The 23,789-nt window shown below is 37.9% G+C and overlaps 2 protein-coding genes across 2 annotated transcripts in view; one reads left to right on the top strand and one right to left on the bottom strand.

The window, feature by feature from the left end:
• CCDC73 (coiled-coil domain containing 73) overlaps nt 1-7,666 on the top strand; it is a 53,310-nt gene extending 45,644 nt beyond the window's left edge. Inside the window, exons 16-19 of the mRNA XM_051620591.1 lie at nt 194-1,723; nt 4,083-4,220; nt 5,063-5,071; nt 7,314-7,666. Of these exons, the coding sequence (XP_051476551.1) occupies nt 194-1,723; nt 4,083-4,220; nt 5,063-5,071; nt 7,314-7,507 (1,871 nt within the window). The 3' untranslated portion in view covers nt 7,508-7,666. The remainder of the gene's footprint in view (nt 1-193; nt 1,724-4,082; nt 4,221-5,062; nt 5,072-7,313) is intronic.
• A 642-nt stretch (nt 7,667-8,308) lies between these two features.
• EIF3M (eukaryotic translation initiation factor 3 subunit M) lies at nt 8,309-23,773 on the bottom strand. Its single transcript, XM_051620608.1, has 11 exons — nt 23,671-23,773; nt 22,269-22,401; nt 20,731-20,869; nt 20,262-20,385; nt 19,634-19,728; nt 14,871-14,954; nt 13,414-13,513; nt 12,878-12,959; nt 9,589-9,732; nt 9,008-9,068; nt 8,309-8,581 (listed from the first exon to the last, which is right to left on the bottom strand). Exons 1-11 carry the CDS (start codon nt 23,710-23,712, stop codon nt 8,461-8,463), a joined length of 1,125 nt encoding a protein of 374 aa, XP_051476568.1. The 5' UTR covers nt 23,713-23,773; the 3' UTR covers nt 8,309-8,460.
• Nucleotides 23,774-23,789: the final 16 nt, after the last annotated feature.

Here is a 23,789-nt window from a genome sequence, read left to right as displayed (position 1 = left end):
ACAGAATGGTAATATACTTTGCAAAATATTTATAAATATAAAAAGTTACCATAATACAATACTTCCATAACTTTTTAAGACTTGAGTCTGTAATATAAGAAAACATCAGTATTGAAACTCATCTTGAGTCTGTCTCTTTGGAAATTGTAAACTGAAAACATAAAGCATCTTAACCTCTGCATTACTTTAACAGATTTACAAGTTCTTGAAAACAGTTTTAAGGATGAAGTTAATGTTGCCAGCCCTTACGAAGAAAAGCAAAGGGAGGCTTCTCCCAGGAACACCCTCTGCACAGATACTGATTTAATTACCCAAGGACAGACCTCAGAAATACATGTCACCAAGTGCAAAGAAGCAGAAAATCTAGGAGCAACACATACATTACTGGAGGAAAACAATGCAAATTTAGAACAAAAGCTACAGGACAGCACTGAGCCATTGGCAGCATGCCACACAGAAATCAGAAAGGTCTTTCTAGACACTAAGGACACTGTAGGTGCCTACAAGAAAAATGAAAGTCATGAAACTGACTCTAGCAAGGAAGAACTGTGCAATACTGCAGATGAATCAATTTGTCCTAAGGCAGATAAGAAATCAAATGCCATGCAACACACCAAAAGTATCCTTACACCTGAAGCACCCAAGCCCAAGTCTGTAGGGGTTCTTTGCAGTGAGAAGAACACTGTGTGTGAGAGAACTGCAGATCATCATCGAGTTAAGGAATTAAGTTTTGGCATCCCATCTTATATTAAAGAAAACACTCAAACAGAATACCAAAAATGTAGCTTGCTGGATAGTGTAGGCAATGGATTGCATAAAACAGAAAAAACCTTGTTAAATCTGAGTGGTCTACTTAGAGATGAGCTTCCTTTTAAACAGACACACGTAGATGCTGAAGACAGAAACCATGATGACAATGCCAGAAATGTAAACAGCAATGGTGCACTGAGGAGTACTGGTGTTCCAGCAGCTGATGCACAAAATCTACCAACAGTTTATTGTGATGATGCCACAAAAGAACACAGTGATAATATTTCTCTCTTAGATACTTTAGATAATTTATGCCCCTCCAAAATAGAAAGAGGAATAAACGTGGACGACACGTGCAGCCAGCAACCTGAACAAGAGAGTACTGAACAAACAGGGAATGCTACAAATACAGACCCTTTGAAGGCTGATGCCATTTCTCTAGTAAAGGCTGATGGTCTTGAAAAAAATGCTCATGCAAAACCCCCAACAGAAAATATTAGTACAGATAAACTAATTCCATGTAAAAAAGTTAATTATGATGTTCAGATACACTCCATCAAAAATGGACTTTCCCTGGAGATTAATAATTCAACAAGTAACACATCATTTAAAGAGAAAAAAGACTTGCTGAATAGTACAGTTCCAGGAAGGAAGTTTGCTGAGGGTCACCTGAAAGAATCATGCTCTTTAGCCATGAGAACATCTGGAAATTTAGTAAACATAAGTGGAAGGTCATCCTTTGATCTTTCAACCTCAGATAAAAAAGCTGAGAAAACTCCAGTATACTTAAATTTTTTACTCCCCAGTTCTTGTTCAAAAGTAAATCAAATGAGAGGTCAAGCTACATGGACTTCAGCTTCCAAAGAACCTTCCCTTTTGAAACGACCATGCTTAGTGGAAAACACAGAGGTTGTTTCAAAAATACAGTGTCAAAACTTCACTGAAAATGTTGACCGAAGAGAAACAGGAGTAGGTAAGAAATTTCTGTTTTGAAGCGTGTACTAAATAATACTTAAAAATATTATCAAAATGTGAAATTTCTGCATCTAAGTGTATTTAATGTAGCAATAGAGAAATATAAGCCTTCTGACATTTTAGTTACATGGCAAAAAAAAAAATTATAAAATTGAAAGATGATATTTCCCCATTAATGTATAGTACAAATGCAACTAAACAGCTTTTGTTTGCTCGAGTATATATATAAATAAATATTTTCTCATATTTCCCTTTGTGAAAGAAAAACAGTGCAATGACAAACTGAATTTTATAGGCATTTCTAACCCTGCTGTACAGCATACTTCATTAGAGCTCTGCATATATCTTAAAAGCAGCTTCTTGGAAGTTATTCAGTGCCCTTGTTTTGCATAAAAATTAGGTTTTGAACCCTTAAATGGGGCTTAGAGAAGGCTTCCTCTTATTTATTTTATTGATTTTATCTTATTATCTTTATTTACAAGGAGTCACGTGGAAAAGACAAGGGGTAATGGGCACAGGTTTCTCCTGGGGACATTCTGATTGAACACAAGAAGTAAACTTTTCACCATGAGGACAATCAAATATTGGAATAGTCTCCCAGGGAAGTGGCAGATTCCCCCACATTGGACAGTTTTAAGTCTCAGCTTGACAGGGTGCTGAGCCATCTCATACAAACTAGAGTAGTACCTAAAAATGTTGGACCTTGAGGTCCCTTCCAATCTGGCATTCTGTGATTTTCTGATTCTCTGCTCTTTAATTCAGATGAACACGTAAAACCATCTGAATATGTTGACTGTGTGAAAGGAGAAGTTTATAATGTTCTTTGAAGCTCTGGAAAACACATCTAGCTGCTAAGAGTGCTCAAGGAGCTTTTTCATCTACTGGTGACAGTGATTATTTGCTGAGCAATACTTTACACATGTGAAATATGAACACAGTAAATATGAACTTTACTCTTCATATTTCTAAATCATTACTGAAATGTGGAAAAATGTATTTTATATTTGTTTTGCAATAAAACCAGCTGCTAGGTTACCCCTATATTTATTTACTAAAAGTGCCATTTTTAAACTCAGTCTTTTACCAAAGTAATAAAAGCATCATCTGTATATCCACAGTAAATTGACTTCAGTTCCTTTGCAGCTAGTTCTCTACTTCAGTAACTGAACACAGTGAAAGATAAGTAGGGTGCCTACTTAAGCTTCCCCTCTGAATCCTGCAGCTCTTTTGGAAAGTAGAGAGAGAACCTTATTGTCAGTCACCAGAGTCATTGTGGTACTCAGCACTGCAGCTTCCAATATCTGTTGTGGTTGGTTTTTGTTGTGTTTCATTTTCAGGTGTTTTCCGAAATGGCAAACCTGGAGTGGGATCCATGTGGACAGTGTTCCTAAATTTTAATTTTCATTCTTATTTTTCAACTTCCTGAAGCAGTTTAGCCATATGGGAGACCCAGGGGTGAAGAGCATTGGTGAAAGTGTTTATGTGAGGGAAGTCCTTTAACTCCTTATCACAATGAAATTTGCTATTTGTACAACACATCAGTAAGTGGAGGAATGAACTGGGCATGGGCAAGTATTCTGAGTTAACTGTTAAATAACCATGAGGAAACATGTCTTTTCAGAGCAAAACAAAGATTTTACCATTCTAGCAGTGATTGACAGGCATCTGTGTCATGACAAAACAGCTCCTGTCTGCATTATGAGCAGCTGTGAAAGTACAGTTGTGTTTTGATCTTGCAAGGAACTTGATACTGGTTTGAACAGGGTCTGCTAGCAGTGCATAAAGCCATTGTGGGATTGGAGCCTTGTAGTCTACTGTGGCTAATCTACTTATTTGCCTTTCCTACCTTTACTAGATAGCTATAGCTTGATTTCCTGAAATAGTGGGTATAGCCATTTACAAAAAGACTCCTTATTTATTGTCTAAAAAAAATTGTATTTAGAATGTCTTTTTTATTATAAGTCACCTTGGAATATCATGTCAGGATGGCAGTATTTATGTATTTTATCATTACCAGAAGGTGAGTCTTTCAGTAACACTGTTTAAAAAAAAAATAATCCATTTAGAATATTCAGAATCCATACACTTCCTATAAATCACAATTTTAATTTTTCATTAATATTTGAAAATTATATAAAACATTTTTAATCAGAGTAGAAACATTTATTTAGAGACAAAGTAGATGAAGTATGTGAAAGGAAAAAAATGAAGAGGGAAAAGCCTACAACAGAGATTCAGTGGTTTAAAACAGAAAGATGTGATTTTTAAGATCAGAGGTAAACCAGAAGTTTAGTTACTTAACAATTAGTGCCTTGAGACTAAATTGCAGTTGTTACCATTTCCTTTTTGTCAATCAGGTTCCACCAGTTTTAACAGAGCTGCCGACACGTTGAATACCTCTAGTATCCAACCAGACCCCCAGGGAGACCCTGGTGAAGAATGGAATGCTACAGCAAAGACTTTTTATGATTCTTCTTTTCCCACAGAACATGTAAGTCAATTAAAAATATTGCAGACCAGACCTCAGTGAGCTAATTCCACAGATATTTGTACAACTGTAAGCATCTGGATACTTTAAGACTGAGTCAATCTACAAAATAATATCAAAAGGGCAACAAGGCACCATTTTTCACAATTAAGGTTGATAGAAAGCAGCAGGAAAAAGTCACAGCATATGAATCAAACAGATGCTAACCAGTCTGTTTGGGAGGGGAGGAAGAGGGTAGTTCATTGTGTACCCTAATAAAAATCATCACCTACAGTAAAAGTAGAGGGTAAAAAAAAAAAAAAAGAAAAAAAAAGAAAGAAAAAAAAGTAGTACGTCAAAGTATAAAAACATTGTTTCCATTATTACTTGATAGGAACGTTATTTAAAAGAATCAGTGAAGGACTGAAAATTCAGCAGATCTATGAATTACAGCCTGTTTATTCTATGCTGCAGTGATGTGGTGCCATATTTGAAGCTGTCTTATTTAGTAAGATGACATTACACAAATGTGTAAGAGCAGAGAATTAAACCTACAGTTTCCCTGCAAGACAGCTTCATTTAGGGATGCACTAGCAATGGCTTATCCTCCATTTTTAGATCTGTTATATTGTGGAGCTTGACTTGACCTAATGCTAAACATGCTCTTCAAAATTGATACAATGATTGAGAGCTGTAATGACCTCCCTTTTTAGAAGAGGTACTAGAGGTATTTCTCAGGTAGTTCCAGCTGTCTGTTTTGGATGAGCTTTGAGGTCAGGGTGTATAATGTTTTCAAGTGACAAAACTGGCTGATTTGAGTGGACTAATGAGCTGTCAATGCCATTAGCATTCAGATTCTCTGAAATTCAGAAGACTCATGTTTTAAATTGCTCAGCTTCCCTCACATGACTCTACTTGGGAATGCAATTAGATGCATTTTTTCACCACACAGTGGTGGTATTTACTGTGCATTTTCTCACTTAAGACTGAGCCAGGTATTGAGAAAACTAAAATACCTAATCTACAGCTAATACAAGGCTGTATTGCATTATCTGATTGTGATTATATCTGCTTTGTCACCTCCAAACTAAAGGTCCGTATGTGCTGGCTGAGTAAAAGCTGAGATGGACAAGATCAGAGTGCCTGGCTGCTTTGACCTTAGATTATTTTCCAAATACTTAATCTAGGAAATCTCAGCCTGGGATATTGCAGACCATCCCACTCCCTTCTGTGTTGGTGTCCTTCTAATACCTTCTGTTCTCAAATTTGTCGTTTTTATGGCCAATATGAAAAAGCTGCTGGGAGATTAAAAATAGGCTCAACAGTCTTTTTTCCTGCTCAGTTTCTTTGTTTTGATTAAACATGTGTGATTGTAACTAGAGCAGAACTATTATGCTCTCTACAATTTGGGCAGTCTCATTCAACCAATTGACTCTAAAAATGATAAAAATTAAAAATAAATGCTATGGGTGCACTTAAAGTTCTAGTATAACTACGAAGACCTGTTTTAAACATTAGTCTCTACGTGCCCGAGTACCAAGGAAAGGATGAATAAGCATCCTCAGCTCAGTTTAAACTTAAGTCCCTAACATACAGTTATACTATTCAATAATGAGTGTTTTTTACATGTGTGTCCCATAGGATGCAATGGCAGTAAGACACATTTTACTTGTATTTTATCGTGAAAATGCTGAGGCCTTTTAGTTTGAGAGTTGAGATTATATTTTTAAGCTTTATTCTAAACCCTCCATCACAGAACTGTATAAAAATGCTATGTATGTTACACAACTAGAATTACTTCTCCAAAGAGGTCTAATGCTTGTTGTCTTCAGTAAAACCCAACTAACAGGGCGTGGGTTTATTTCACTGGAAAACTTCACTTCCAGACGTGGAAGACCTAAATGGAAGACCTAAATTGGAAGACCAATTTTCTCTTGGAATATTAGTACAGGAGAGATGCAGCCCTATATGCTATTCCATAGAGATTTTGACTAGTGGCTCGCAGTGAAGTATTATCTGTGTCTTTCAGAAGCCTTGGGAAAGAGCATGGGAGAATTAACAGCTTGAAAACATTATTGCTCAAAATGAAGAAGTTATTTCCTCTTTGAAACGGAGATTACAGTTGTTACTGCCCTGAAGTATTAGTGTCCTCAGCTGCATGACAGTAATGTTGTTACAGACAGCCTCAGTGAACAATTTGCATAAAGTTTATTTTTCATATTTCAAACTTCAAGAAATGCTTGTGTGCCAGCAGAGGAAAGTTTTAGCATGAAAATCATGTGCTAAAATAAAGGCAGGCCTGATACAGACTCTGTGGCTTACAGCTGGCTCAGGCACAGTTGCCTAATACTAAAAAATAATTGAGCAGAGGAGGAAAGGCTCATCCTGTGGTCCCTGTCAGAGAATTAGCCCAGCCAGCAACCAAAGTATTCGATGTCATGTTACAGATCCCCAGGAGCCAGGGCAATGCTGGCTGTGTGTCACACGGCTTGTGTACCTGTGATGTTGGGCAGGTGCTGCACACTGGCCTCCCTGGGAGGAGGAGTTGGGTGAGCAAAAAACTGTGTTGAGAGATGTTTGATTTGGACAGATATGAAGTATCTGTCAAACAGTAATAAAAACCATTCAAAGAGCAGAAATATTTTTAACATAAAAAACCCCAACCTATTACAAACGCTGTGAGAGTTGATGAGGTTTGCTTTCTAATTTATACAGCAAGCATAGAGGGAGTTAACACTATAAACCTCATGATTTTGGGTTTTGTTAATCAAATGCTTGCATAGCAATAGAAATGTCAATTGCAACATTAAACTGTTTAATTAAACTATTTATTTTGCTAATCTGCATTCTAGTACAAGGTTGTTTTTTGTTTAAACCACACCCTTCTGTACCAAGACTTATGTTAAGGTTTGGTGTATAAAAGTATCTTTGTCATTATCAACTTTTCTAAATTAAAGCTGAAGCAAGCACTTCAAAATAAATGTGTTTCTTCCAACTGACTGATCTTTCTGTTCACCTTTACTTGCTTGCTTAATGCTCACCAATATAAAAAAATCTGAACCTTTGTACCTGAATTTCACTGGATTATTAACTGCTAAATTTGTGTTCTGTCAGATGAGAGTTGCTGCCTTGCAGCACGAGCAGGAGCCTTCTCACACAACTGTAACTCCAGCAAGTGAAAGTGCACTCAGGGATGAGGACAGCTGTTCAAATCGTAACTCCACTGTGCAAACCCAAATAGAAGAAATTGAGAAATTCCTGAATTTGGAGAGACTTCATTCAGCAAGAAAAAGAAAATACGAAGAAGGCGAGTGAAGATCAGTGGCAGGAGATAAAAAGGATCTTTCAGGCACAGATAAATCACTTAACATAAAACAGATTGGTAGAAGGATCCCTACAGGATATGGTATCTGTGCACGGTGCTTTCATGTTTTAATACAATGTATAGACCTTTTTTTCATGTTCAAAAATTGATACAGTTCCTAATGATAATGTTAGTTCCCCGTTTCTGCAATCAAATCCAAGTTATTATGGGTTTTCCGCAAAGTTTAAAAGTTCACAAGTTAATGTTTTAATATCCATTAAGTAAAATTAAACGATGACTTGAGAGTAGCCTCTTCCTGCTCCTCACAAGTTTTGGCTGAAATACCTCAATTTGGTTTCTCTGTCGAACTGGTTTTCAAGCAAAATAAGCTGCAACTGTTTCAAAATGCAATGGTTCCTACGAAAATTTGTATCAACTTACAGGAGTTCTAATGGGCTGAACAAAAAAATCTTCTGCTTACCTTTACTGCAAATTCTTACATTTATCTGTTGTAGTTAATTCTGTATCAATAAGGTCACTTGAAAGACTAAAGCATCAGGTATGATTGACAGAGATAAGGCTGCAGATCTTGCTTCACACAACTTCCCTTCTAACTGGTTCAGATTCTTCCTCCCTTCATGAGTAAGGGAAATTTTCTTGTACTTCACAATTACTTGCACTATCATTTTTCTGATCTCCCACCTCTTGCAAAGAAAGATCCTCATATTGTAAATTTAAACAAGAACAGAAGAAGCATAACCAATATTGCAACTGTTTGTTGGTGCTAATTATTCAAGAAAATCAACAGAAGATATTTTCCATTATTAGTTTTATTGCTTTTTTTGTGTTGGAATTTAGAATATTTGTCTTCTTTAAACCAATTGTATACATTAGGAAACAAAAATTGTCAAAGTTTTGAATAAATTTAATCTCTAGTGACATGACTAGGTAAAAAAAAAATGTTTTAGGTGTCTGAGAGACTGAGGAGACTGTTTTTCACTTGATTCAAGTTTTGTTTCCAGGTGTTTAGAGTGTCATACAACTGCTGCCATTGCTGCTTTCCAAAAGTCCGATGTGTGCTGTGACTAGAGAAGTAAAACAAAAGGGGAACATGATTACTGGATGTCATGCTCACCTAAGAATTCTGTTATAGCATTACTCTACTCTCACAAGTGAACAGGGAAATGTTTATTTTCTCTACATAAAGGGCTGCACCTTACTACTTACAGAATTCTGCAGCCTTCCCAAATATTTAAAGCAACAACACTCATTAATATTCTTGTCACTATTAGGTCATTAAATGAAATGTGCTGGAAAATAGGACTCTTTCATTAAATAAGCTAATCACATTCAGTGTGAGCTTTAATAAAATTATGATAAATAGCAACTATTTAACTACCAGCAACTGACAGGAACAATACCTGGCTTCTAGTTAAAATATTCTACAAATGTAAATGAAATAATTAGAACATACTAAGTTCTGCAAAATGCTATGAAGAATTAAGTCTTACCTGACAACTACTTTCCTCTGTGTCTGATCTATTTTGCAGTACACCATCTTTGTCTTTACAGCTGCAAAAAAGCAATGCTGTTTTAAGCAATATTTTCAGGATTGTGCAAAGGTATTTAACTGCATTGAAACTGTTCAAAAATGGAGCAATATGAACATCAAAACAGAGGTTGACTTAATATTGTTGTGCTGTTGGTTTTAACAGTCTAGTAGGCAGAAAAGCAAAATGATGTAACAAGATGAAGGTCATGCATGAGTCCTATTGTTTGGTGCCAGTCTATTAAAGCAATATCCTGTACAGTTTTTATGAACTTCTCTCCCCTACAAACACATCCTGTTTTAATTACAACAAAGCCAGATGACAAATTTAAACCTGCAAACAATCTATTAGTTCTATAAAGAATTACAGCTCCCATCACTGAAAAGAAAAAGACTATTTAGAAGACAACAGTTACACATGTATTTAAGCACAAAGTTTTGCAGTTGTATCTTGCAACAAACACAGAAATTAAAAATTAATTAGAAGACTATAAAAGGTCTTGTTTATTAGCACTGTGTGAAGTATGGAACTGCAGTTCTTACCATCAATAACAAATGCTTCTACATCATCAGCTCCAATCTGAAGTTCCTGTTGCATTGTGTCAAATGATATTTCTTTATTCTCTACAGCCATTCCCATGAAAGTAAGTAGCCTCATTTTTGCCATATTGTGTTCATGCAACAATCCTGTAGAGAAGTTTATGGATATTGATATAGTTTATGGATATTGATTATAATTCAACAATCCATTACTATGTTTTTCATGTTTTTTACCATATATGCTCCCAAGAATTTAAAATTTATTTCTCATCACGAAAATAGTCCACCTGTCTTTATCAAAAATTTTTGTAGGTAAAACATTAATTCTTGCACCTTCCTGTTTTTTTGTTTTGTTTTGTTTGTAAAATTGCTAGTTTAGTTGAGAATGCATCAAAAGGCTCATTGTCAGTAAAAGGTAGTAAGTATTTACAAAAATGAAGCACAGAGATTTTCTTTTTTGGAACAATAAATACATCACCTCAACAGGATTTTAGGTGGTGAGGGTGCAAGTGAAATTTTCAGTCACATCTGGAAATGGAAAATAAACCTTTGGTAATGTCAAGACCTTCTTACAGCCTCACTGCTCATTCTCATGTAGTTGATGAAAATAAACCTCTCCCAGTAATAGTTGGCAACATTTTTGTGCCAAAAAATTTGTTTTGGCACCAGCTTAACTGTTTATTATACTACAGCAAAAAAAAGCATCATGTGTCATTCAAGAAGGGAGGAACAGGTATTAAAAGTGAGGTTAGACCTTTGACATGATTGTGTGACTGGCAACACAAGGAATTGAGCCAAGGGCTTGTACATCTAAATCAGAGACCATTTTCCTGAAAAGAATCTAGGTCAACAAAGCCAAGACATTGAGATGAATGAACCAAGACACTTCTTAATCTCAGTTCTACGAGGTACCAACTAAGATTCAGAGGCAGTTTGCTTAAAATCAACATAAGTAATTTTGGTTTTGAATGGCGTTATAAACATTTGCATTGCTCCAGTAAATATTTAAGTTTGGAATTTATAACATAAATACATAGCTAATTTATAACATAAAAATCCATACACTAGTAAGAAAGCACATTAGTGCAGGACACCATGTTGTGTTAATTAGCTATAATTATGATGCAGGTTCACTGTTTGGCACTGATTCAACAAAAACGTGATCACCATAATTCATACCAACGAGGAGCACCAACAACTCTACCTAACTGGGTTTAATGGAACTCTACAAGCATCAAAAAATCAATTAGCACACATTAACCCTAATTAACAAATGCAAATGAGATGCTGATTAACTTTCCGAAAAAGACTGCTGATAACACCAGATTAAATGTGGACATGTTAGGGCGATTCAGTTGACACTGATAATGCTACTGTTGGCCTAAGTTGTCAGCATTAATAAAGCAACAAATTGTAACAAACTGATGCCACCTGTAGAAGCCTTCACTGCACGGCTTTCAGAGATTAGTTTTAATTGGTCCTGATCCAGGAAAGGTTAGAACTAAAGTTGATGACTGTACTGTCACTGAAAACGTATCATTTTCCCTTTATTTTAAAGACCCATATCTTGGCAAGTTATTTTAAAAAATAATCTTTAAAGCCTGGTTAAAAATCTGTTTATTTTGGGGAACAGATGATAGGTGTTCTGAGCAATTTTTGAATGCCTCATCTAATAATCGTATTCTATATATAATTCTGTAATTAATTCTACAATTCTATAATTCTATAATTAATTCTATAATTCTATACCAAACTGCCCTTGTTTTTCAAAGGCATGGCTGAAACACTCAGACCAAGTTCCTAGCACTCCAGTTTGCACTGCTTCACAATCTCTACCTTGTCCACTGCTCAAAGAAATTCAGAATTTTCTGAGTACAACATAAATCAGGTGAGAAATCAGGATCACTGAAGCGAGGCTGTCTTTCAAAACAGTCACACAGATATTAAAGGATTTTACTCAGATTATGTGAATCCTAGATATCCTGAAAATGCACACACCGTATACTCAGAGAGATAAACACATACAGGGAGGCAAAACAAACCATGCCTATTGTATATTACACAACTAACACCACGTATATGTGTAATTATTCTTCCAGAAATTTATTCAAATATAAGCACACCAGCATTTTCAGCAAATACTTCTATGGACAAATAACAGATAAGCCGTTTCAATACATAAAAATAAGCACAATGCAAAACTTGTTTTCCCCTGAGAAAGAAAACAAGAAGTCTTCTACATAGCTGATGTTCAAATAAATATGACAAAAAAGATGCTTATCCTATAAACACATTTACAGACTACCAAAAACTTGCTGCTAATTCTATCCACCAAAAAAATCCTGAAATCTCCATCATTTTAATACCCAAAGTACCAGCACTTTAAAGCTTTGAGGGTAATTATTCTCAGAATTGTACCACACTCCATTAAACAAAATAATGCATGTGTTAAAAGGCTGCACTAAACTCTGTTTTGCTGAAACTCTGCCTTTCCTCAAACCCATTCAGCTAGTATTCAAGTGTCATTTCAAAATCAAAGTTATAAAAAAATATAAATCTGATTTTTATGGAAACATTTATTCATTACCAATATGTCAAAACCTTAATGCAGTCATAAAAAAATCTGCATCATTGAGCAATTTCTGCATTGTCACTGACCCCTGTCCTAAAAAGCTGGAATATAAAAAACGTCATTTTAATGCATGCAATAGCTTATGAACCAGTGCTCCTTTGAAACAGTCAATTACACATCAATGGGGGAGTGTCAAAGTGTTAATTACTACTCCTTTTTTCCACAGTGTGTAAATAAAGAGGGTGCTGACATTAACATTCCATCACATTGCTTCATGTGATGAAACAAATTAACTGGGACAGACTGGCTTGCTAGGTCTAATGCACCAGCACACACAGACACACACATATAATTTGTGTGGTTTATCTTGCTGTTCAGAAGAAGTATTTGCTGCTATGAAGTTATTGATCATAGAAAAATTGTAAGAGGTATACACAAGATGCTGGCTTACTCAGGACAGTCATGATCTCTGGCCTAGCTTGGAGTGTCAATGCATTAAAATTCCCTTCTTAAAAGGTAAAACAGCTTGTCCTAGTAAAACAAACTGCAGTTAGATGTTCCATTTACAATCTAGTAGAGGTTGGAGTGTACAAACTCAAGCCATTCTTTAAAATGCCTATTAAATTTCCTTGGCTTCAATATATGGGCTCAAACTGAAGCACTTTGCAGCTTCCATATCTTTAGCCATGAAAACAGACATTCAGTGATCTGAAAACTTACCAAGAGAGTCAATGAAGTCTTTGTTGTTCTGATAAAACTTGACATAGGATGCTAGTTTAGCACTTACAAAAATTGTCAAGAGCTAGAAGATGGAAAACAAATACAAGAACAGTTTAAATATTACCTATGTTTCCCTCCCTGCAGCCTGGGAATATATATACATACATATATTTATGTAAAAAAAAACTATTGGTATTAAACAGAAAAACAAACCATTAACGGGTAAAAGTCTGTCTTCTGTCAGTAGTTGAGGGCAACCTGTGCTGAACTTAGTGCCTTTTCTCAGACTTGAAAGGCAGTTTTGCTACAGAACTCGTGCAAGGGCAAGATTTCTAACTGAGTTTTCTGAAACTTCTAAAGGGAAACATTTCACGTGTAATGTTCTAATTTTTTAATTCCAAAAGCACTAAAAGAAACAGTACATTGACCTGAATGTTACTAACATAATAACTATTCTAATGAATTTCAAAAGACATTAATAAAATAAGGCACTCCACAGATACCAAACCATTTTGCTAAAAAACAAGGTTACTTACATCATGAATAAGTTCTCCTTCCAAAAATTTGACTGGTTTTAAGGCAAGAAGATGATCAAAAAGAAAGGTATTTGGGTCCTTCAATGCTCGTACAATACATCTAATTAGAAAAGGAAAATGCTTATTTTTATAGCAATCCATATTTGTATGAATAAAAGTAACTCAATTTGGTTTTCTTTGCTTTCTAGGAAACACCCAGGGATCTTCAACTATGCTTAAATGTAAGACATGTCACATTGCAATTTTAATCTTCATTTTGCAGATGAAAAAAAAAAACAAGGAACACAAAGCATTAAGTAATTTGACTAGAATCATAAATGAAATTTGCCAGGTGGTAAGACCACAGATCATCCTACCACTTCCATCTATGCATTTACTTCCAGCTAAACCTTCATTCCTAGAGGTAATTTTACTGTCCTCCTAAAATTTCATAGAATTAAGTTGTTTAGGAAGATTAATTATACTTGAATACGTGACACAAAACAGAGAAAATCCCAGTACCAAACACTGCAAGGCCTATGATTCATCTGTTGCAGCTCCAGAATATAAACAGACCTGAAGTGCTTCTAGAACTCTAGATGAAAGCCTTTGTTCAGCAGCACATTAGAAGACTTAGTGCTACACTGACTCTGACAGCCTAGACCACAACCCTGCCACACAACATATGCCCAGAAGAACCCAAGGCCTGCACAGACACAGCACTATGATCAGGCCTAGGCAGGCGTGTTCCTTCAGATGTAAAAGGCCTCATATTGCTGTAGGGTAGTCAATGAAATTGTCATTTATATGCAGACACTTCCATTTTCAAATGGAGTCATCCTGATTTTCCTGCATGCTGAAGTACAAACAACTCCCTTGAGAAGTGCTGGCTTTTGGCAGAACTACATGACTTACTAAAACTAGTTCCTAAAAAGAATCATCATAGGTAAAATGTGAAAGTACAAGCTTTCACTCCTATTGGCCAGTGGGGAAAATACGCTGTTAAGAATCAATTTACTCTCAGCTTGTCCAACAAGTTTATTTCTGTGCAGTTCACATCCTTAGTACTTGCTCCTACAAAAGAGAGCAAGAAATTCTTTTCAACTGAAAATGCTACTTGAAAATAGGATGCCAAGTTAGAGAATCGAAAAAATCAGAAAGCAAAAAGTCTGAAATAAAGAATGCCAATTCAAATTTTGATTGCACAGTTGATGTAAACAACACCTTTACCTGAGGCTGATCTCTCAGCAGTGACCAGCACACCTGTGCAGTTACACAGTGCACTAAACCTGGGAACAATGAAAGCTACCTTAGACTGCACAAATAAACCCTTGATCGAGTCAGCCACGCTATGGAAAAAAGGCTGTGGCAAGGCCCTTGCCTGCCTGGCCATTTGATACTTTCAATAGTAAGGTGATCAACATAATTTAGCAATTGAGAAAAAGCTACTTTTAAGGAAACAAGGAAGTCAGTATTACCTGTGAGCATCAACTCTAGCCTGGGAGGCATTGTCCTCTGTGTAACTTCCCAGTAGTTCCACCATTACTTTTGCTGCAGTGTCACTGTAGGAGAAAAATAAAGTTACCTCAGGATTGCTGAAAAAATAGTTCAAACAAGACATTCAAATATTTAAATAATTCCATTATGATGTTATAGGTCAAATTAAATTACACTTGAAAAAGATGTAGATGATCCATTTTAATTCTAGTGGAGAGAACAAATTAACTAGATGTATTCTTTCAGTTCTTGTTCTACAAAATGTTTATCTTCACCCTTCATTTCATTCTCTTAAATTGATAAATTACCTGCTGGTTATGGAAAAAGCTTTCTGAGCTAGGAACAGCTTTATATGGTTCACTAGAATACTCCTCTTATGCACATCTGGATTTAATCACTGCAGAGTAAGTAGCACTGCGAAGTTTATTTCAAATGTAAAATGGCATATCTTAAAGAATATTTATGGTCAGAAAAGTGGCTGTATAAAAGCTGCCTTTTCTTCCTTCACAGATTCTCTCTTCAAGTATTCAGAGTGAGAGCTGCTCATTTTACTGACAAAGTTAAGCAGCCAGCAATTAGACTGGCTTAGGCTGCTGTGAAGCAAGCAGCTTCCTACATTGCACTGACAGACAGCTTTTAGAAAAACAATTCATTCTAGGAAAATTGAGTAAACCTACTGCCTTGTCTACCCAGATTGTTTGTAAATAACAGCTCATCAATGTCACTACAGACCAGCTGCCAGGCCCTTACTGTGTCACGTTAAGACTTTGATTTATTTTCACATAACAGTTCTTGCCACTAGTGAGTGAGCCCAGCAACTGCTGAAGCTTTTTGTAAAATGTTCAGCAAAATATACACACACTGAATACGCTGGATATACACAAAGATCCATTTCCTATTTCTCATGGCTTGCTATTAAAATACAAGGCCGTGGCAGTTCTCCCATAAAGAAAATACATTTTGCTGGTGCCTTAGGACAGGACAGGGTATGGGCCTTGATTCAACCAAACCTCGATAACAAGAGGCTGTGCTTTGCAGACACCTCCCGTGCACATGCACAGGCTGGTGACTGATTTACTGACAGGTACTTTCTCAGTGGACAGGAGGAAGGCTGAATACTGCTCTCCAGAGTACAGCAAGTTACAGTGTAAAGCTAAGCTCTTCCTAAAAAGTCACTCAAATTCCAGATGCAGCAAATTGCCCCATGTTGTCTGACAGACCCACAAAATTTCCTTAAAAGAAAAATAAATAAATTGTACCGTGAAGCAAGGAACACAACATTCCCACTACATACTGTGTTGTGATATGGGTTTAACCCATATAGCAGCACAGCTCTGAGTGGCTTTTATAGTACAATGACACTATCTTTATATGGGTATTTATTTTAAATCTCACAATACTACTATCTGACAGCTTCTCTATAAGGTAAAGTTTTGTGCTCCACATGAATTTATCAGATCTCACAGATGTGCAGTACAAATATTAAGACATCATGGGAAGCAAGCAACATAATTTATAATCTGGACGTATACTGAATGAAGAGTGTTGGTGCACAAAGCAGAGCCATTTTCTTTATGTCCCAGCCCTTATTACAGAACTGTGTTCATGGATATAAACTTGAATGAAACATTTGTTTTGAGACTCCAGCACTAAAGAGGTTAGCTTATGGTTTGTCATGACAAGTGATACTGGTGTGTAGAGGGCACAACAGCTCTGCATCCATGAAATAAAACCCATGTAGACAGCTTCATACATGAGAGAATCATTTGAATGTAAATTCATCTATGACAGCCTGATTTTTGCACTGGTAAAATCTTACCAAATCTAGTTGTTCTAGAGAAGACAAAGAACCAGCTTAAGATAGGACTGATACTATGTACACGTTCAAGCAAGAGGCTCGTCTGATGTACTATTCAATCTAATGATACAAGTCCCCTTATTTAACATACACCTTCAGTAGTTCTCTTATACACTTCAGAACTGTGTTACAGATTTCCAGAATTTTTCCTTTCCTCCCCCTTTGAGCAAAAATTGAAATCTACAAACCTAACTAATTTCAAACTGCATTTGCAATCCCCTCCCCAGTTTGTTTAAAGGGTGAGAAGAGCAGAATCTTTTATTTCTAGGAAACATCAGAATTCTACAAGAAAATTCCTTGCAAACTTTCTGTGCTGAATTCTTGTAAGCCTCACCAAGTATGGCAGGCCTTTTAATTGTATTCATTCTATTCCATGTCAGATTACTAGAAATCAGGATGTTTAAAGCAGTAATACACATCACTATCTTACCAAAGCTGATTGCTAAATGTGTATCTCACCTAAGATGCAAATTGAACATTTTTTCTAACAAGACAGATTGCACAAGTACTCTTGGCTCCACGTGCCAGTCTAGATGCGTAACTTGACCAAAAGTCAATGAGAACTGAGGATCAATGGTAGATAAAGGGAAGAAAACCAAGAGGGTATCCATAAACTAAGTAAGATGTTGGAATCAAGTCTCTATACATCACATTATATTAAATTGAATTAAAATTAAATGAAAACATTATTTTGCAGGTACCTGACATGCTGACATTTTGCTACAGGTATTAATAACCAGATTAGCCAGACTTATTTGAACATAAACTTGAGCAAGAGCAATCCCACTCTGAATCCTGCCAGGTTAATAGCAAAGACCAGCTGTGAGCTGGTGCCTGGCATGGTATTCAGGGCCTCACAGCAGGGATCCACTCTGGGGCTGAATGCGAACCATGCATGTCTGTAGAACTCCATCTGTAACTGGAAAGCAGGTTGTGTTGCCTTCCAGATTCATACCAACACGGCTAGGAAAATGCTGAAGAAGAAAGCAACTGAGGCACAAAACTTTACTGCAGATCCTTCACAGCAAGGAGCACAAGCAGCAGAGAAAGCACCTTATCTCCTTCAAAGTTCAGCTACCAAACACACATCTCAGAAACAAGCCACCCCAAGCACCTGTTTCCCAGCCACCACCACCAATTTTTTTCTCCAGTTGATCATGGGAGAGATAAAAATCCCTCTTCAAAGAGATCAAGAGGATTTTGATCACCAGAAAGAAGAAACTTCAGCCAGAAAGTGCCTGGAAAAAACTTGATAAACCAAGCTTTCTCTTACAGCTAGAGGAGAAGGAACACCACACAGAACATCTGCAGCATCTACTCTGCATCAGCTAACAAGCTGCTCACTACCAACTCATCCACTGGGGAAAAATCTACTAGCTATGAAAACCATCTCTTCTGCTGCACTGAGTGAAGTTAAAACATAAAACAACAACAACGAATTAAACTGAACAGTTTTCAACTATACATTCTTTTTCCTTCATTATAAATCAACACATTAAGTGAGGTATGATTTTTATTACTTATTTTTCAGTTGCTCCTTATCTTCCCATACTGCTAGATAGGGCAACATTCCTGAGTGCTAAAGCTGGAATGCTCCTGAGAGTTTCCCATCGTATTGCAAATACTGCCCACTGATCCAGGAGAGTGAGCCAGGTCAAAGGTGCTAAGGTCACTTCTTGTTTTCTTTTCTGGAGAGAAGTGTAAGAGCTCTGAAAAATTGCCCCACTCAGTGCAAAGCTTGCTGCAACAGATGGCAAGGACACTGAGTGCAGGAGTAATATATCACAGGGTTTGTCCAAGTTTTTAATGCCTAACTTTAAAATATCACCTATTATTAGTAAGCAAAAACTATTTGGTAGCAGGGTTACTGATAGCACTGGAAAGAAAAATTAGATGTACAATCCACAGTTTTGATAACAAGAGTAGATAAAAATAGTTAGCTATTAAGTATGGGAATTAAGCTAGTTAAAGCCTCCCAATAAAACAACTGCATAAGAAAAGTTTACAAGAGTAGGAGCCTTACAGAGTATCTGTGTCATATTTCTAAAACCACGTAAGCACAAAAATGCAGTGCTACTACCAGTGTAAGTCAGCAGGGCAGAGGTCCTGTGCTGCCTCACTATGAAAATTAAAAAAACTTGGAAAACAAACTCAAAGACAGTGAAAGGGAAAGGCAGGGTGGAAACAACACAAACACACACATCCCAAACAACAGCAGGGACAGTTTAGACAGGCTGAAACTGCTGTGGAACTACATGCTGAAACCACTTCTGGATACCAGCCCACCTCTATAGCCCTGGCCAATGGAGTCAATACACCCTATCACATCTGGAAGATAAACTGCTGACAGCTCTCAGTTAAGACTTACATCAATTTACAAGCATGATACACACAGGATTACTTCACATGCCAGAAGACACTGGTCTGCCAAGTTTGTTAGATCAAAGATGCTTCTTATGATCCAGGATAATAATTTAAAATGGCCAAGCAGGTATTCTGTGGACATTAATTTCCATGACTAGTGGAAAGCTCTGTCCTAAAGGTAATGTTTACATTATAAGACTGATTCTGTTAACTGTGATTGATAAGCCTCCCAACATAATTAAAAAAGAGATAGCACTACCATGCACTAAAATGTCAAAAGTGCAATTAAATAATAAACTTGGCATAATGCTACAATGCTGAAAGATTAATATTAATAGAAACACTGGTTTAATGCAAGAGTGCTTAAAAACATAACAGGAAAAAAAACAACAGGTATAGTTGGATTGAATTATCGGTACAGATTTATTTAAAAGTGCTGTGAGAAATACTTTCCCTAGAGATTACTTATAACATATTAACTTAAAATGCAGCCATCTAGTACCCATTACTTGTCTTTGATACCTTTTTTTGCAGTCTACTAGGACATCATACAGCAGTCTCAGAAGAGTGTGCTTCTTCTCTGTGCTGAGATTCCAGTCAGAAATCCATTTTCGGACCTAGGCAGAATACAAGTGAAAAAGAAGCACTGGGGGAAAGACCAAAATAAAACAGGAGATATTTCTTCTTCTCTCAAGCAGAAAAGGATTGAAAACACATTGCACAGAGATTTCTCCTCTGGGTCCTCTGACCCATCCTGAACCTGGAATTCTTCCCATGAGAAGCATAAAGTCTGTGCTCTCCATGTTGCTTCCTGAACAAGGATGAGTGATTCCAATACACTCTGATTTCAGAGCAAGGGAGAAGAATCTGATGCCTCACTCCTGATCAAAGCTTCTCACTTTCACAGGAATCAAGCAGACCCAACTAACTACATTCAGCATCAGAAATGGAAAAGAAATAGGAACTTGATTTAGGTTCAGTAGTCAGACCTTCACAAGGTAAGAAATCCTGTATTAGGCATTTATTTTTTCACTGGGCAATGGTAATTTCTAACAAGGAGAGATGGTTTGTATCAGCTCTGACTAATTTGTAGAGAGGTGTAACATGGTTAATAACAAAGGCCGTGACTTGGAAGCACCACATTAATTACCTGATCTAGTTCAGTTGGAATGTACTGGATGGCACCACATGACGAGGCCACTTTCAGAAGGCTGCAGTACACTGTGTATCTCACAGGAGTGTTCTTATCCATACCATGGAAGAGATTGCTCAGTCTAAACCATAGACAAGGAAAAAACCAAGTTAAAGATGTTTCAAAAACTTGAACAGAGTGCCCATAAATGTTTCTATGAAGATGTGTGTTAGGACATGCAAAGCACCTGGTGGCACCTCACATCTTAAATGAATTGTAATGGCTTCCAGTTTTCTACATTTTAAACAGATAAGCTGAAAACTCGATGCATTTTAATTTTGTAACACCAATGCAAAGAAAGTATATTCTATTTAATGAAAAGTAAGGTAAAAAAGAGTGCTTCCTGCAACAGACTTATCACACTTGTGATTTCAAGATGTGCAACTGCAAGATACCATTGCCTCCCTTCCCTCTGCACAATACTCACAGCTGCAGTCTCAGAGATGGGCGCTCTCCTTCCCGAAATTTTACTAACTTCTCACACAGGTTTTCAATCAGTGCTTCCTGTTTCTCAGGTTCCAGAATAAGAAGCAAAGAGACTACACTGTTCATCACACTCTCAACATCTGCACAAAACAAAACCAAACCAAAACATACAGCTGTTTACAATGGCGAGCAGCAACCATCATTAGCTATTTAGTGCTGGAGTTTCTTCTGCTGGCACTTACTATTTTGCACTGACAAGAACTGTAAAAGAGAGAAAACAGCAACATAACCAATCTAGATATTTATCAGAATGTACGAGAGATTTGGCTCATGGGGTCTTTCACCAACACATCTCCATGTAAAGCAAGAATTATCACTGTAAGGTCAAAACAGAATCTGGTGTTTGATACCAAACTTGCTCCAAATTCTCTGTTCACACATAAGAGAGAACTTTAGGTTTTGGTCTTAAAAAAACCAGTGGCTTCCTCCTGCACATACAGAAAACTGCCCCACAGTTCTAAATTGGGAATACTAACACCTAGTGTTCAAGTGTCAAACAACATTTCACCAGGAGCACATGGGAAAGTCAGACCACAGGAAAAATGCCTGCAGAAACAAAATATATACCAAAGCCTCCCAGCTCCTGTTGGAAGTGTGGTATCACATCCTTGCCAAACAGGATTAGACAGATTTTGTGTTTTCTTTTCATGTCTGCCCAAATATCAGCTACGTAAGGGATAAGAACAAAATTCATTACAGCTCAAAAATAGTATTTATTCCCCAAAATGACACTTGGGACATCAAACAGCAGAGCAATAACCTCCAGTCTTTCATATGCTCACTTACCTACAGTAAAAAGCAACATGAAAAAAATAAACTTAGAAGTACTTCTTAGATGAACCATGCACTCTTGCAAACAACACGTATTATTCATATTAGCAGTTGATTTTTCACATGTAAAAGTTCTTAAATGGAAGTTGTATGTTGGTACAGAGCCCAGGAGGCCCAAAAGGATCATTTAAGGCAACTGCAGCTCTGTCAGTGTCATTAGAACATATTAGTGCAGCTTCTTGGGAGCTACAGCCCTAACTCAAAAAGTTACTGACTACTGAATAACCCTAGTGTTTTCAGATAATATTTATCAGTTAACATTTAGGCCTTAAAACTTCTACTTAAAAATGTCTAGTTTTAATTTTTGTTGTTCCCTTATTTTTTGTCGTTCTGCATCACAGCCATTAACTGACAGTCTGACTTTTATTGTATTTTTCCTGAGAGAAAAGCTATTTTATCTACAACTCGCTCAAAACAAGCACAGTCTAGCCTGATTTCCAACTTCTTCAAAGGGTGCTGGGTGTCTGGAGAAGGGAGGGGTAGAGTGCATTACATGGCAACGAGGGAAACAAGCACCTCCAGTTCTGGAAAGGTGCATCAATTAACACACAAGCCAAGCAACATGCCTCCCAATTCTGCCAGCAGTGACTGTTTGACAGCACTGATGGTGCTAGGGTTAGCAAAACCAACCAGACTTTAAATGCAAACCTTTGTCATCCTCTTTCAGGCACACATCACAAACTTCAATAATCTGTGCCAAGTCCACATGAAGTCCACCTTCAGCATTTTCTTCAGAGATTTCTGCTCCTTTGGATTTTAAGTAAGCTCGAAGTTCTGCAGCCTTAACAAAAAAACAACCAAAACAACAACACACACACAGAACAGCAAAGGAATTAAATTTCTTACAGATTTTTGTCCTGCAACCACTCCTCTGCTGCTCACTCACTCTTCCTCCCACTTCTCCCTACCATCCTGCATCCCACAGCTCTCTCTCTCCCCCACTGTACAACCCACACACCAACTGGGTGTCAGGTGCTGGTTTGGCAGTAACTGCACAGATGACACCACTGCCCAATGTTCTCAGTGTGAACACGTCACTTACAACCAGTTAAGAGGACAGGAGGCCCAGCAAGTTTTTGTGACAGAGATGCTTTAGTCTTATGATTTTTTTTTATTACCTTTTACTCCCTCTGAAAACTTCAGGCAAAACAATAAAACCACTTAGTTGCTTCTTCACCAGAAAAGAAAAAGGATATAAGCAAAACCACTTTAGAGGAGGCAGAATTTACAGTCTTAATGCAAGCTGAAGACAGTTCCCAACATAATGCCATGACTTGCCTTACTTTGCTAGGATTTAAACTTATGCCAAGAAAACTGTTTTCCTCCAGTGACAGGCTATGCATTAACTTCACAATGCCGGGTTTCAGCAGCAGCATCACAACCCTTTGGAGACAATCTGTAGGAAACCATGCAACATCTGGCCAAGGGAAGCTCTGCCCAGGATGCTACTGTCAGCCCCGGTGTCATTTACATCAAGCTCGATGTCAAATCATTAGGCTATGAGAACACACAGCTGAATGCTCAGGGCCCTTCACTGGACTGAAGGTGTTTCAGACTAACCACTTGGTGGGGATTTACTAGACATTATGGCCAGTGGAAACTGGACCGAGGGCTAGGAGCTGTGTATGCATGTCTCGTAGACTGCCAGCTGCGTGTGCACACACCCCTGAGAAGACGCGGGGAATAACAAACTCTGAAACTCAAAGGCAAAACTTCCCGCGCAGAAGAACCCCGCAAAACCAAAACACGTGAGCAATGCTCCAGCCAGAACCAGTTCTCCCTCCTGGGAACAACGCACTAGGAAGGGGAAGCACGCTGAAGTGTTCAGACCTAGCTTTCGGTTTGCAGTTCGCTCGCTGCACCCGTGAAGTCTCCCCGGGAAAGGCCCCGCACCACGCGGGTCGGCGCCAGCGGGGCAGGCCCGCCCGGCAGGCAGAGCCGCCAGGGCCCCCCGCGCCCGGCCCGGCTCTGCTCCCCCGCCCCGCGGCTGGGGCACGGCCCCCGGGCTCTGCCGCCGCCCCCCGCGCCCCGCCGAGCCGCGGCCGCTGACCTGATCCTCCTCCGTGATGTCGATAAAGGCCGGGACGCTCATGGCGGCGGAGGCGGCCGCGCCCGCACCCAGCACGCCGCCCGCACCGGAAAGGCAGAGCGGCTTCCGGCGCCGCGCGC

This window comes from Apus apus, chromosome 5, assembly GCF_020740795.1.
Source record: "Apus apus isolate bApuApu2 chromosome 5, bApuApu2.pri.cur, whole genome shotgun sequence".
NCBI lineage: Eukaryota > Metazoa > Chordata > Aves > Apodiformes > Apodidae > Apus > Apus apus.
This window is presented reverse-complemented; position numbering and strand designations above follow the sequence as displayed.